The sequence below is a fragment of the Anas acuta genome, chromosome 13 (assembly GCF_963932015.1).
Source record: "Anas acuta chromosome 13, bAnaAcu1.1, whole genome shotgun sequence".
NCBI classification, from domain to species: domain Eukaryota; kingdom Metazoa; phylum Chordata; class Aves; order Anseriformes; family Anatidae; genus Anas; species Anas acuta.
This window is the reverse complement of record NC_088991.1, coordinates 11691487-11706500: the sequence shown is the minus strand read 5'-3', so window position 1 is coordinate 11706500 and position 15014 is coordinate 11691487. Positions and strand designations below refer to the sequence as shown.

General features: G+C 51.5%; 3 protein-coding genes and 1 long non-coding RNA gene across 6 annotated transcripts; 2 read left to right on the top strand and 2 right to left on the bottom strand.

Moving 5' to 3' along the window:
• Nucleotides 1-36: 36 nt before the first annotated feature.
• Nucleotides 37-4954, bottom strand: BRCC3 (BRCA1/BRCA2-containing complex subunit 3). The gene is made up of 8 exons (XM_068697559.1): nt 4795-4954; nt 4549-4668; nt 4135-4222; nt 3424-3512; nt 2760-2815; nt 2038-2169; nt 1463-1506; nt 37-796 (listed from the first exon to the last, which is right to left on the bottom strand). The coding sequence occupies exons 1-8, from the start codon at nt 4897-4899 to the stop codon at nt 645-647; spliced, it is 786 nt and encodes a 261-aa protein (XP_068553660.1). The 5' UTR covers nt 4900-4954; the 3' UTR covers nt 37-644.
• Nucleotides 4955-5140: 186 nt separating this feature from the next.
• Nucleotides 5141-14622, top strand: CMC4 (C-X9-C motif containing 4). Of its 2 annotated transcripts, none has more exons than XM_068697565.1 (3): nt 5141-5200; nt 10947-11014; nt 13139-14622. In XM_068697565.1, the coding sequence occupies exons 2-3, from the start codon at nt 10957-10959 to the stop codon at nt 13306-13308; spliced, it is 228 nt and encodes a 75-aa protein (XP_068553666.1). In that variant the 5' UTR covers nt 5141-5200; nt 10947-10956; the 3' UTR covers nt 13309-14622. The 2 variants fall into 2 exon arrangements, with proteins under 2 accessions (XP_068553666.1, XP_068553665.1); XM_068697564.1 differs by lacking the exon at nt 5141-5200 and adding an exon at nt 9869-9937.
• Nucleotides 9065-13274, top strand: MTCP1 (mature T cell proliferation 1). Of its 2 annotated transcripts, none has more exons than XM_068697563.1 (5): nt 9065-9197; nt 9299-9469; nt 9623-9674; nt 10947-11014; nt 13139-13274. In XM_068697563.1, exons 1-3 carry the CDS (start codon nt 9090-9092, stop codon nt 9668-9670), a joined length of 327 nt encoding a protein of 108 aa, XP_068553664.1. In that variant the 5' UTR covers nt 9065-9089; the 3' UTR covers nt 9671-9674; nt 10947-11014; nt 13139-13274. The 2 variants fall into 2 exon arrangements, with proteins under 2 accessions (XP_068553664.1, XP_068553662.1); XM_068697561.1 differs by lacking the exon at nt 10947-11014 and adding an exon at nt 9756-9937.
• Nucleotides 10381-13139, bottom strand: LOC137863935 (uncharacterized). The gene is made up of 2 exons (XR_011101229.1): nt 12787-13139; nt 10381-11884 (listed from the first exon to the last, which is right to left on the bottom strand). It is a non-coding gene; the product is annotated as an uncharacterized lncRNA (long non-coding RNA).
• Nucleotides 14623-15014: the final 392 nt, after the last annotated feature.

The window sequence follows — 15014 nt, the reverse complement described above, 5'->3', positions numbered from 1 at the left end:
TTAGCATAGCATCCATTTCAGTTCTACTCCAATTAGTTCTTACTTTGGAATTTTTTATTTGGTTTGAAGTACACTGAGCACAGACCCTATGTCAAAGCTCTTCCAGGTCTCTTTTCCAGGTTTCCCTCCCACCGCTTACCTGCCTGGGTGGGTAACCAGTAATCCAGAACATCATTAGATACAAGATCACGGTCAACTGAAGCTACTAAAAGGCAGAAGTTGGCAGCATCAGATATGACTGTGGGGACACTAACTCCTTCCCCCTCTAATCCTCCTGTCCTAGGCTCCTGGAATACAAGTAAAGCAAAAGGCCTTCTGTCACAATATAGGGGAGGGAGGAGACAACACCTTCCCTTAGGTGTACACCCTCCACAACTGAAGTCTCTTCTACCAAGAGATGCTGCCTAACCCCAACGCTGAGCTAGAATTACACTGCATCATGCAGCACTTAAAAATCCCTGCTTCCCATTAAGCTGGGGCTGACATGAGCCTTTATCCCACAGCAGTGCTCTCTGCTGCATGGGGCCAGGCAAGAGGCACAGCCTAATATCTTCATGGGAAGGCAATGCAGGGCCACCTTTCAGCCACAGGTAGGTCCTACAGAGTTTTTCAAAGTCTTTTCTGAAGGGTCTGCATTTCCCCCTTCACTCTAAAGCAGCGAGTTCCTCCAGGAGCCGCTCCTTCTCCTGCTGCAGCTCCTGTACCCGCTGCTTGTTCTGCTCCAGCCTGTCCTCGAGCCACTGCAGGAGGGGCCCGCTGATGGCAGACATCTGGCTGCAGAGGTTCTTTGTGAACACTGCAAAGAATAAGAACATGTCAGTGCAAACACAGGACTGCGCGCTACAAGGAACACAATGGGGTATGTTCTAGGGCAGAGAAAGAGGATTAGGATTCACCCAAGCTCCCTGGCAAGAGCTGAGATGCCGGATGCTTCCTGAACATCATATGCAGGAGATACGAGCACGCATGGATCAGACACACACACACTACTTGAACACTCACCACAACTACATACACATAGCCTTTGCTGTTCTAGCAGGAAATAAATAAGTAAAGTTTATGGCAATTTTAGCTGACTGATCAAGGGTCTTTAAGCAATCCACAAGGATAGAACAGCATTTATAAGCCCCAGGATTAAGTTACTTTAAAACCCTTGGTATTTTCTTTTAAAGTATTACAAAGTCTAGCAGACAAAAAGCAATGCAACAGGGAAGCCTTTTGGTTACATGGCATCTGTGAATGAAACTGAACTGCCCAGCAAATAAAAAACAAGAAGCTGGTGCTTTTATAGTTATTTCCAACTGCTCTTTATAGCAAAGGCAGCGCTGGGGCTCACAAGGGCTGTTACACAACTATGCTCTGTCCCCCGAAAGCAGCACCATCCAGCCACTGCTCAAGGCTCCAGTGTCCCAGCTCCCAGAACAGCACCCAGTGCTCACACACAGACAGGAGGAATCCTTACCTGAGCCATTGTGAATCTTGGTCACGGAGTCTAGGTGGGTGAGGCTGAAAGAAGAAACAAAGCAAATGAGTGACAACAGCAGTGAAGTGCTTATCAGGCAGGTCCAGGCTCTAGAACTTGCTACCTACAGCTGACAGCACAGGTACTCCTAAACCTCATCAGTTGGTAGAAGCCCCGTACGTTCACAAGGATGACAGACCTTCCTGCACAGAAATGGCACTCTGTGGGGAGCACCAGAGACAGGAGAATGAAAAAAAAAAAAGACATTTAATCTAATTTCTGACCTCTCAGCACTCTTACCCTAGTTAAACACCAGTTATTCACACACAGGCACATCAAAGCACCACCCCTCGCCCACACGTGCGTTAGCTCTCACTGCATCAGAGGAGCTGTTCCCTTAGCTCGAGTACAAGGTCAACACTGTAACATGAGAGTGCTCCCTCAGCGCTCCTACAAAGGCACACCAGGTGCTGATCCTTCTCATTTCTATATCCCTGCCGAGGCACTTGAGGTACAGCAGTAGCAGAACGTGTCAGTGAAGAGCCCTGCAGAGGGCTGCAGCCCTCGGTTGTTACCTGTGAATCCTCCTGTAGGCATCCTGCTCCTCTTGGCACAGGATCTTGGGCAGCTCGACAGCTGACTCCAGACACACCTTCCCGATGGTCTCATGCGGGACAACATGAATGGGAATTTCAATCCTTTCGTACCTACAAGGGTATCAGACACAATTAACCGCTAAGCAGCGGAGAAGGAATAAAATAATAATAATAATAATAATAATAATAATAATAATAAAAGCCTTTACAAACCTACAGTCTGGCTCATGGGCTCACTGCAGGTTTACTTCTGAGAACATGTGCCACAACTGACAGGCAAATGGAAGCCTTTACAGCCACACTCTTACTTCAAATTCTACTGATAAAAATACTGAAGCAGCTGGAGGGCCAGCACTGACAATACAATGCACAGCACGTGTACAACTGGCAGGGCCTGACCCCTTGGAGCTTTGAATTCTGGAGCTGGGCCTTCACACGACAGAGTACAGCACAAACTCAAACACAAACGACAGTGTTCTACATCAGCTTTCAAGTTAAATTACTAAATTATCTCAGCTAAATCAGTCGAATTTAGATTCTCTTTGAGCAGCCTGCGTTAGCAGAGATAAGGAGACCTCGTTCAGGCATCTCTGTACCTATTTGTTGCTCACCATGAACCCAGAAATCACTTATTTGAGACAATCCAGAAAGGAGAAATGAAATTAAATCCAAACTAAACATAATATTCCTGTTGTACTCACTCTGAGCTCTTCTGGGCCTGAATGGACTGGAAACAGGTGTAGAGAATCCTGCCTGTCTAAGAGAGGCAGCAGGAAGTCAGATGTCAAGTACCAAAACATTGCCTAGAACCCCCGAATCCTTCAGGGAGCAGAGTATTTTCAAATATCATTTAACAGTTCACAGAAGTATATACTATACACTTGGATTGGTCTGCTGGAACTGTTTGCAAACATTGATAGACCCACTAAGTATGAAAAAAAAAAATAATCTTAGACCAGAGCTGCTAGGAAAGCCTGGCTGAGACACGGCTGTCAGCTCACCCCGTGCTGCAGCACCATCTTGGGAGGCTGCACTAGGCTGCGCCTGCTGGCCTGAAGGGCACTGAAACCTCTCGGTGCACGCACTGCAGCCAGCTGATGCGGTCCCAGAGCCCTGACACCAGCACAACTGCAGGCTAGAGAGCCTCCCCCTGCTCAGCACACAGTAATTAACAGCACCTTCCTTTGCCATCAGGAGTACGATCCAAACGCCACCGCTCAGCCCTGCTTTGACTGTGCTCCAAGCAGAGCTCGGCCCTTGCTGCAGGCTGCACCCAAGGCCAAGCACAGGATTTCAGCTTTGCCCTGGGGCCCATGTTTCTCCTCAGCACCTGGAGGGTTTAATCACCATTCTTAGGTTGCCTACCTTGGTGTTTTTGTCTTCAATGAAGCAGGAAAAGATGAGCCCTACAAAGCCCTGGTCCATCATCTGATACATGGCTTGTGTGCGGACATCTACAGACAAAGAAATGAGAGAAGGAGAATTGCACTGCTCACCTGAAGGGCTGGAAAAGGTTTTCCAGGTTCTGAAGGGTGACCCTGGAGTTTGATAACAGTCCCGTGCTTTATCTAAAAGTACTTACTCCAGAATATTAAATAAAAATGTTGATCCCATTTACAGTATAATTAAATGCAAATCTTAAAAACACAAGATGAGTTAATGAGACAAGAAAGGATCGTAACATAAGCCTGGTGCTGCAGATCAGCCATATAACCACAGCGTCCCGCAGGTGTAAGATACATCTTTCTTTCAAAAAAGCATTAGTTTTTGCATTAACACTTGGAGACGTCAAAAAGCATTACAGCAGGACTAGGATTCCCACAGCTTTTTGCTATTACCCAGCCCCAGCTCTAGCTCTGCTGCCTGGAAGAGCAGCAGCACCAGCACCAGCACCAGCTTCTCTGGGGCTGCTGGGGCTCGGGCAGCTCAAGCACGAGAGCACAACCCCCGTGCTCTGGGCATCTGGGAAACCAAACATTGACAGCTGGGACGTGCAGCTCTCAAAGCTTGCTATTAATTAAGATAATTAACCAGCTGGGAGCTTTTGCACAGAACCGAGACCGAGCCTGCTCTTACCAACATGTGACGGCCAGACGGTGATGTGGGGGTGGGAGTGGTACCAGCCCACCACCCTCATGGGGCGCCCCGTCATCTCAGCCAACCTGTGTGTGCGTCAAGGCGCTTTTTGGAAGCAACAGAGCAAGGGGGAGAAAAAAAACTTTGCAACGTTCAAAAATGTGAAAACCAGCACAAGCAGGGCAGAGCTTAGAAGACCCCTGCAGAGGGGACAAGGAGCCGATGGAATCCTCTCCCCCAGGACTAGCAGGGGGTGCATTTGGTTTGTAGGTGGCGGTGAGGGGCGGGTGGGGATGCTGCCGAGGACGATGCAGGGGGGGCAGCTCTGCAGGGGGGCACCCAGGCACAGCGCCCCGCGGCTCAGCCCAACCCTTGGTGGTGGGGGGGGTGAGGGGGGGCAGCACCCAAGGATATCTCCGCCTCGGTGGAGGCCGCCGAGAGCTGCTCGGGCGAGATCTCGACGCGGTCCTTCCTCTTGTCGGAGCGCCGCAGGATGATGACGGACTGCACGTGCACCACGCGGCCCGCGTCCACCTGAGGGGAGAGACGGGAGGGGAACGGAGGGGAGGGGGGGTGCAGGGCCCTGTGCTACCCGCCCCCCCACAACCCCCCACCAACCCCCAGCCACCCCCGCCGCCCCCCAGGCGCGCCCCGCGGTACCTGCCCGATGCAGAGCCCCATCACCTCCTCCTTCTCGGTGCTGAGCGCGTGGTTCAGGCACACGAGGAACGCGTCGGCCTCCAGGTGCACCGCCTGCACCGCCATCTTGTCTCCTCGCCGCCCACACCGGAAGTAGCCCCTTCCCCTCACGGAGAGCCAATCGCCGCGCTCCTCGCCGGCTCCGCCGACCAATCAGCGCGGGGCGGTGCGCCCGCCGCGGAGGTTCCGTGTGGCCCCCGCGGGTGCGGCTCCGGGGTTCCGGGCTCTTGCCGCCGCCGCCATCCCGTACCGGGGCCGGGGCGGGGCGGGGCGGGGCCGGTGGGAGGCGGGGGGGGGGGGGGGAGGGGGCGGGGCCGTCCTGGCGGAGGCGCTCACGGCGCGGGGCTGGCAGCGGCTCGGGCTGCAGGTAGGTCACGGGCGGGCGGCGCGGGGCGGGCTGCGCGCACCCAAAATACCCCCGGCCGGGAACGGGAACGGGAACGGCACCGGGACCGGGACCCCGCCCTGCCCCCCCCCCCCCCCCCCCCACAGCCATGGCCGGGCCCCTCCGAGCCGCCCCTGCCCCGCCGGAGGGCCCGGAGCCGGCTGCTGGAGGAGCGGGGGGGGGACAGCGCCACGGGCAGGGCAGGGCAGGGGCCGAGCCTCAGGGAGCGCAAAGCCCGAGAACCCAAACCCCAAAGCGTCCGAGCCCCAAAAGCCCAAGCCCCCAAAGTCCAAATCCCACAGGTCCAACCCCCCAGGAGTCCAAGCCCCAAAGAGCCCAAACCCCCAAAGCCAATACCCCAGAAGCCCAAACCCCAAAAGCCCAAGCCCCAAAGAGTCCAAGCCCCAAAAGTCAATACCCCAATCGTCCAAACCCCACAAGTCCATACCCAAAAAGTCCAAGCCCCAAAGCATCCAAACCCCAAAAGTCCAAACCCCCAAAGAGTCCAAACCCTAAAAGACCAAACTCCAAAAGCCCAAGCCCCAAAGCGTCCAAACCCCCAGGAGTCCAAGCCCCAAAAGTCCAAGCCCCAAAGAGTCCAGACCCCAACAAGTCCAAGTCCCAAAGAGTCCAAACCCCAAAAGCCCAAGCCCCAAAAGCCCAAGCCCCAAAGAGTCCAGACCCCACGAGTCCAACCCCCCAAAGTGTCCAAACCCCACGAAAAGGCTCCAGCACGAGTCAGTGCGCTCTCAGCCCCGCACACCGCTCGTCCCATCCCCATCTCACTGCAAGACCCAGGCTGGGTTTTTGGGGAGGATCGGCTCCCGTTTAGTTCCCCAGGAGCCACGCACGAACTGGGCGGCTTTGGTGCGGAGCCGTGGAGCTGTGTCAGCACAGCGGTGCCCCGTGCACTGAGCCCCAGCATCGCGGCTTCCCTCAGTGCCCACACAGCAGCTGAGCTCCTCTACCAGTCCCACCCCGTCCCCTCCTAAAACACAGCCGGGGGCTGGCCAGCACGCCGAGCTCCAGCTCCGGGGATGGCCCAAACTGCAGCTGGAGCAATTTCTTTCATTTTTTTTGGTAAAATATTCTAATATTTTCACTTTACAAGCAAATAAATTAACCTCGTCACAAGGTTCAGTCCTCCCGCTGGCCATCTTCACATTTGTTCATGTTTGTGTGGCTCAGAAGCCACCAGGTCCCAGAACAGCATCAAACTTCAAGGCCCGATACCAAGGAGGACAGAAAACCTGCAGGTCTTGGGGGTGTCCATGGGGCTGGGCTTTAAATCTCTCCAGCCCCAAACCTCAGTCTTCTCAGTCTTATGCAATTATGTTGATGGCAACTCTGAAATCAGCGTCAAAGCATGACACTGCAGTCCTGCAAATTTAAGATGATTGGTTTTTGTTGGATGGGTTTTTCAGGGCGTAGATAACGAGTCGAGCAGTATAAGGAACAGTTTTTACAACTTGCTTTGAATGTAAGTAAGCTGACTTCTCTCAACTCTGTCTTCCTTCAGGCTCCTTTATTGCTTTCTGATAAAATCAGCAAAAAGTAGGAAGCGTGTAAGTTTTTCCCGTCTTGATGTTTTAGGTGCAAATGTCTAAGCGCATGCTTTTTCAAAGCTCCTGTTCCTCTCGGATGTCCGAGTTCCAAGGACAGACCTGCCGTGCTCCACACCCAAGTGACGGTTTTGCCTGACCTCGAGATTTTAGTCATGGCTCTGACTGGGCACCCTCGCAGCAGTCTTAGAGGCTGGAGAAAAGCGAGGCCAGAGCGAGCCTGTGAACTCTGGCAACTGAGCTCAGGGCTGTGGAGCTCGGAGGAGGTTTGGGTCGAATTTCTGGGGCAAAGAGTGAAAAGGCGATGTTGTTAACCGCTGCCCATTCTGCACGGTGTCCTCTGCATGAGACCCTGTTCTGTCGGCCTTGTACCTCTCATTGCCACCATGCTCGTGCACAGGAGACACAGAGATCCGTGTGGTGCTTTAGTCCTGCCTGAGGTTCAGCAGGGCTGGACCAGGTTAGTATTTGGATAGGAGACCTTCCGGGAGAGCTTACTTGCTGTAGGAGCAGTGGCGTTCACTTACGGAGCGATATTTTTCCAAACCTGAATCAATATTGAGCTGACAACATCTTCTTGTCCTGGGGATGATGAGCTGTAGAAATTCCAGCTCTGAGTGGGGCACGAAAGCAAGTTGGTGAGCATTTTTGGACATGATGGAGCTTTTGGCATCAGACCACAGAGTAGGAGAGTGTCCTGGCCAAATTCCAGCCTGGGTAATTACATCCTGCTGACTGAAAGTGAGCAGCGGCGATTGCTGCACTTCACTGTTGGGCAAAGTAATTTCCACACGTGGGCTTAAATTTGGAAAGCAACTTAGGATAAAGCAGAACGAATAGGACTTCCAGGGGTGTCACTTTAACCCTCACAGCTCATTGCTGAAGGCCTCGTGAGGCTTGTCAGTCTGCTGTCGCGTTCCTTTCAGTGCCTGGGAGGGCCATAACACACCACGGGATGGTCTTCAGAGCTTTCAGTAACACACACACATTACCACACGTCAAGCAAGGAAACAAACAGAATGGGAGAAAAAGAAATAATAAGAGAACGATCAGAGTTTTCCTTGGCGTAAATTACAACGCTGTGTCAGTGCTGGTCAGGCTGACCCGTGGTTGGTGTTTTGTGTTCAAAAACGCTCGGTGCTGCTGTGGTTGGGAAAGGCAGAGAACCGCTGGGGTAAGACAGAGGAGGCACCGTGGACGTGTGTGTCCTGCTATGTTTGTACCCCAATGTATAACGATGTTTTTCTCTCCCTGACCTTCCCTGCTTTATTTTGTACCCAGATTTTCTTGCTTCTGTCCGAAACATGCCTTATAACTCCGCGAGTTTTCGGAAGATCACTGTGTTTCACTGGGATAGGAGTATTGCATCTGCTTCATAGCAGGAAGATGTTACATGTATCGCAGCCTAATTCTGTTCTACTTTAAACCTAGATAAAGGATGAAGACTGTCTGTACCGTTCTGATTACCTCTTCTAGGGTTCAAAGAGAGAATCACTTGCCCTGACCTCCATTTGCTAATGGCTCAGCTTGCTCTAACTGGCATACAGACAAACTTGCCGTTAAGCAAACGTTCTGGTAGGAAGAACCGCCTCCATGTCCAAAATTCCTTTGCCCCTGCTGCTATCCTTGGCTCTCAGTAAGCACCCAAAGTCTGAACCACGCAGAGCCGCAAGAGCTGTCCACGAGAAGCCTGTGTGTGAATGGACAATGCTGCTACCCTCTTAAGGGATGAGACGAAGGCCCCTGCACAATGACAGCTCTGCGAGATCCAAATGTGAGAGTCAAGCGTACGGAGTCTCGTGCTTTGTCTCCAGAGTGATCCTCGTTCTTGTTAAGCTAATTCCACCCGTTGTCACAAGTTTTTGGGATTTAGACCATCATTAGCCACGGAACTCCTGCGCAAATCACTTTTTTTTTTCTTCTTTTCTCCTTTTTCTTTTTTTTTTTCCTCCCTATTTTACACGAAGACTGTTACTAGGACTGTTAGCGGAATAAGCAAAGCCAATATCCACAGGGTTTAACCGTGTACCTATAGCACCTTTTGCCCCAGAATGCCTTACAGACGCCATCCAGCGCGCACATCCCAGCGCCCAACCCGCCGTGCGACCTCCTCTCCCGCAGGCATCACCTTAGCCCCCCAGGCTGCCTTCTAGGGACCCTTCAGCACACAGCATCCCTCCCAGCACGGCAGCCGCCGCCCCGAGGTGCCTTTCGGAGAGCTTTCTCCGCCAGCGTGCTCGGAGCTCAGGAGCCCGCGCGCCCGCCGATGCCGCGCGCCTGAGGAGGGAGCGGCGAGGAGCGGCGAGGGCATGGCAGAAGGAGGGCACGCGGGGGCTCCTCCCGTCCGCCTCTGGGTGCGCCGCGTGGGGGTTTACTGCGATGAGCACCGCAAAACGTGGCTCGTGGCTGCGGAAGAGGCAAGTGTGCTTCGGGCTTCGCCGTGGTCGTGGCTTTGCTGTCGCGGGTGCCTCTGCTGCACTGCCAGTAACTGCCTCCTCTCTCTGTTGCTCTCCCCCAGGAGGAAGGTATGCTGAGGGCTCGGATCCAAAGAGTTCAGGTTCCCCTGGGTGAGGCGCTGCGACCCAGCCAGCTCCCCCCATCCCGGCTGCCTCATATGTGGCAGCTGTCCCAGGGTGAGCAGTACAGGGATAGTAACTCTCGCGTTTGGGAGATAGAGCACCATCTCATGGTAAGGATGGTGGCGACACTAGACCATAGTCATTCCTGTTTGTGAAGTCATTTGAGATCCTTGAGGGACGGCAAAGGACTGTTGTTTTATTGACGTCCGTTAGCTCAGCCCCGGTAACTGTAGACGTATTGAACTTTTCCTTGTCGCTTACAGCTCGGTGGTGTTGAAGAACTGCTGCTTAAACTCGTGCCTGGTGATTAATCTGGTACGTGGAGACATTACCCCTGCTTTGTGCTGTGCTCTGTTTATTCCCGGTCATCCTTTAATGCCAATTTTTGTCTTTCAGGAGCAGTCGCTCTAGGAAGATGTCCTTGTATGTTTTGTCCAATAAATGATTCTCTCTCCACTGAAATGCAGCCACCCCTGGGGTGGAGGCACTTAAACAACACACAGCAACATCACACAAGAGTTAGGACAGGCAGTGAAGAGGAGTATCGTGCCCCATTGCAACATCAGGGGGACTTCTAGGTAGGCAGAATGGAATTGCCCTAAGTGGAGTTTGGCCAGGATGCTGAAGTAATGTCCTCGCGGTACTGCCAAGTGCTGCGGGTGCTGAATGAGCTGAGGTTTGAAAGGCAGCTCCTCCCTAGCTCTGGGCAGGGGCAGGAGCTGAACTGTGGCCCTGAGGGAGCGCGAGTCCCACCACCGCTTTCAGCCACAGCCATGCTTTCCCTTAGAGGTCTCTCATCCAACTGCTGCTCCACCAGCTTCTGCTTCTCTTTTGATTTGGGATCACGCTTACAGGTGTCACAGCTGCAGAAAGTCACATTGATTGTCTGAAATCCTGCTTTTCGGGGATGTGATTGTGGTTGATTGTGGTTTCTTTTGGGGGGAATTCTGAGAGGATTTCTCCTGCAACAAAAAAGCCCCTTCATTGTTGTTGTTTTTACTGTACACACATAACTATGTTGTTTTGTTCTTTTTTTTTTTCTTTTTTTTTTTTTTCCCCTAAGCTCCTCCTCCAGATGCAGTTTCATGAGTAACCAAACTCCTGGATGTGTAGAGCTCACAGAGAGGGCTTTTACACAGACACATGTTTTAGCATAAGGTTTAGGGGCACAGAACTGTTAAAAAAAAGGCAGGCGAGTTCATGGGAGTCGTGGTTGGAGTCTTTGTGCTTCCAGGTGGAGCAGGACACGTTCTGACCAGAGAAAAGGAAAAGGCCTCCAAGCACAGCACTGTAAAACCTTCCTGTACTCACTGCCCCCATCCTTTAGCCAGACCCAGAGCTGTCATTAACGAGGCCACTAACGAGTTGCCCCTGGGAGAGGTGTGCAGTGAAGGCTGTGTGTGCACTGGCAGGCTGGGGAGCCCCTGTCCGTGTCGGCAGGCACCTGCAGGCAGCAGTAGGCACTTGCTGAACTGTCTGTGGTAGAGAGGGAAATCGGGAACTCTTTAAAGCCCTGGCTCTCAGACAGTGTCTTTCCCTCCTACCCCCAAACATTATTTCTACAGTAACGTTTTCCTATCATTTTAGTTCTCTGAACATGTCCCAGAAGGATCCCTGCCAGAAACAAGCCTGTGAAATACAGAAATGCTTGCAAGGTACCAAATGTCATTTTGTCTTTTTGGTGTCTTGAGTTTTGGTGGAACTTGATTCTTTTAACCTAACCCAGCTCTCCCTTCACCTTGAGGAGGAAGCAAGCAAGCACATTAGCGTGACCTGATTGCAAAGTGAAACAAATTATAAAGAAGTCTGGTTTTAAGAGAGTTCCGTTGTGCTTGGTTGTAAGCAACGAGACACCATTAGTACAAAACAGAGTGCTTGTAACAGCAAAGTGTTTATTTCTGACGGAGCGTTCTCCTTGCCAGTAGTGAGAGCCTGTGTGTAGACTTGGGACCGAGCTGTAGGCGGGGAGAGCTAGACATTATAATAAGCTCCCTTGCAGAGTGGGTAGCGAGGCTGTGGGCGGATTGCAGAAGACTGCGGAGCGTTTAGCTCGAGGCGTATCTTAAGAGCAGGTCAGACAGATGTCTGGCAGGAAGAGATGTGGTATATGTGATCTGGCCTCAAGGTAGGAGATGCGCTGGTGTCCTCTGGAGACCTTTCACAGCTGTTTTGTAATAGCTTAGCCAAATATTTGTAGCGAAGGGGAGATTACGTGATAATGTGCTTCGGGAGCCCGAGTTGCAGAGAAAAATATTTCTTAAAAAACTTGGTTGCTTCTTGGAAAACAACTTGCCCCATAGAACAAATAAGAGAAAACATTCCTGTGTGCCAAGGCAGCTCCACCACGTGGAAAAAAGTTCTTCCTAACTCACCCAGCAGAGCCCTTACCGTGCGCGGAGCCTCTCAGGAACTCACTGCAGTAGCCCAGGGCAGCCAAGGCAGTTCCACGACGACTCATTTCTGCCTTTAATTTGTTTGCAGACCGCAGGCAGGTTAGCTGAAATGCAGGGAGTTGGGTAGGAGACCTGCGGGGAAGCAGAGGGATGGCCTTGCGGCCTGCTGCAGACACGGAGATCGCAGCCAGTGCAGGTGCCACAACAGCCCCTGCTGCCTGGGGGAATGGCACAGGGGGAAGGCAGCAGTCAGCCAGGTAGATGTCTGTTTTTCCCAGGATTGTTTTCGGGAAGCTGTGTTCAGCTCAAAGCAAGGGCTCAAATAATCCTCTCCCCGTGTGAATAGATTGCCTGATTTGCTCTTACTGTCCTGATAGTTTGAAGTGTTCTTGTGGGAAGAGCAGCCTTCACTCCCCACAGTAACTGCACTTTAAGCTGATGTTGAACAGTGTTGTGGGCCCAGCTATGACAATGTTATTTTCATAACACTCGTGGAGGTTACTCCAAGCATTGTACCTGCGTAGGTTTGTGTACGGATTTGATCTGACCGGTTAAGTGTGAGCAGAGAAGCTTCTAGAGGCCGCTACGTGCACGCCCCCATCCTCCACTTCTTCAGCTAACGTTCTGGAGCGCTGCTGTTGTGCGTGCGTTGCCCTGCTGGGATATTGTCTGAGCTGCACAGATGAAGCAGCTGAGCTGACAGACAGCGAAGCAATTCTTCCTGCAAGAATTAATTTAATAGAGGATGTACACAGAACATTAGCTGACTAATACCCACAGTGTGTGCCGTGCGGAGGATGAGGGCAGGAGCAGGAGCACTGGGAGCTGCTGGCTTTTCCGAGCCTGCTGGTTTGCAGCGGGTCATTGCTTCAAAAGATCTTGCCTGCTTCCTCTGTGAGGCTGAATGCCCACTGCAATTTATTTTTTTTTGTATTTTGCTGTCCACGGTATAACTAACCCTTGTGCTTTACAGGAATGCATCCCTGATGGGTAGCAGGGTGTGCCTGAACGTAGCAGTAGTGCTAGAAACAAACCTGCACAGGAACGGTTAGGAGAGCCCCCGGAGCACCCATCGTAGGATCATTATGGCACAGAGCTTAGCTTTCCTTTTCCAGACCTCCCACAAAGTTTAGTTTGCCAGCTTCTTTCTCTCAAACCCAAGGGAGAGCAGCAGGGGCTTTGAGCAGGCGGATGGGGCTGCAGGTGTCCTTCCCGAGCCACCTGGATCCATCAGTCTTGGTTTCCTAGGGCCTGGCAGAACCCTGCTGGGCCTGAGCCCCAGCTGCTGCATGTAACTGATGAGGGCCAGTAACTGGTGAGGCTGGGCACTGAGACCAAAGCACCTCTTCCCCTGTGTGGACTTTGTGTCTCCTTTCTATTTTCCAGCGAACAACTACGTGGAGTCTAAGTGCGCAGCCGTGCTCCAGGAGATGCGGAAATGCTGCGCCCGGTACCCCAAGGGCCGCTCCATCTGTTGTTCAGGTTTTGAGAGAGAAGAAAGAGAGAGAGAAAAGCTTAAGACTACTTCAGACAGAATTCCTCCACCACCTCAGTAACACAATGCAGCTCCGGCAGGTGCGAGAGCACGGACTCACCTGCGGAGCCCATGTGTGTTTTTTTTCGAGCCTTCTCTAGACTTTCAGGAAAGCCAGAAGGCTCCCAGAACACACCATCCCGTGCACCAAAAAGTATAACAGTACCAAGAGATGGCCTGGTTAACAGACTGCATTTTCTGTACCAAAACATCATCTACATTGTCTTCGCATTGCAACTGTGTCTGTGAAAAATCGGTTCGATGTTTTTAGAATGCTTACCTTACTCTAACCCATCCTCGCTCTCAAAATGGAGGGCTGGAACCAAGTTACTCTGGCTTCTAGAGCAGGAGGTACAGGAAATGTGCTCATCAGAGTGAGTTTAAGCGTGACACATAAAACAAAGTCCATCTTGACACCGCAGAGGTATTGCTGCCATCACGCAGTAGTTCCAGACAACGTTCACCTGTCCAGTGGTTCAAGCTCAAGAATGGGAATCAGGTCCGGGGTTCGTTCCTAGGTTTTGCATAGCTCATGAGTGGCAACACGTCACTTTGCCTAAGTGCCTCACTTTCCCACTGGACAGGGTTTTGATTACTATATTTGAATTGCCTACACGCTGCTATTTGCATGACAATAAAGATGTTACAGGAACCTTATTTCAGGGATTGCTACAGGAATAGGATTTTTTTAAAAAAAGCAATATTCATTTGGAAAATCTGACTGTTGATATAAAATTTATAAATTTCTGTCTAATTGAAGACCTTTAAGCAATATGTTATAAACCCAGCGTAATTCAGCGCGCTGGTACCCAGGGGCCTATCACAAAGCCCTGGGCTAGATCCAAGAACCGACTTAGGTGCCACTTACTGAGCAAGCAGTTGTAGGCACCCACTTCTGGTACAGCACTTCAGACTCACACACAAACCGTCTTGTGTCTGGACCCCAGGGAGAGATGGCTTTTCAGAAGCTCTCACCTGTGCAGCAGAATTTCCTGTGACCTGTAGAAGAGCTTGGTAGACAGGTTCCTGCATCACCCTTTAGAGCTGCCCACGTCTCTCCGTCCACTGTAGCAGGAGTCCAGGCACCTCAGTGGGTGCCAAGCCAGGGCACCCACATACCAGACTTTGAACCCACTAGGCCACTAACTCTGTCATTAGATCTAGCCGTAAGGACTTTTGTGCTGTGATCAAGTACAATTAATTATAAAATACAGCTTCTATAAAAATACCACTGTAGTCTAGGCACAATAGCTGAGTGTATTGAAGCCTAGAAGAGCAAACCATCTGTATTCACTGCTCTGAAATACCATAATACAAAATAAATGACTGGAACAAATTGCAGTCTCAGTGTGGTTGTTTATTGAGAACCCAGCATAGCTGTAAGCTGGGCAGCTTGGCTGCTGTTCGCTATCCAGAGCTCCATGTGACATTATCATGTTTAAATAGAAGCTGCTTGGTATTTTCACAGCCTGGGCACGGAATATTTCGGAGCTGGCCTTACTGGACAACAAAACAGAGGGGTGGCAGGGTGGCCAGTTCTCTTGAAAAGCAGTAGAGAATCATGACAATGATGTGAAGCAGCTCAATCACTTCACAGGTGGATCATTTTTCCCTCTTGCCTGATCTGAGCATGAGAAAGAAAATCACCAACACATGATCAAAAAAATATTAAGGCCTCTGTCGCACCTAATTAAAGTCTTTGCTCTACCTGAATAGAATGGGCATGAA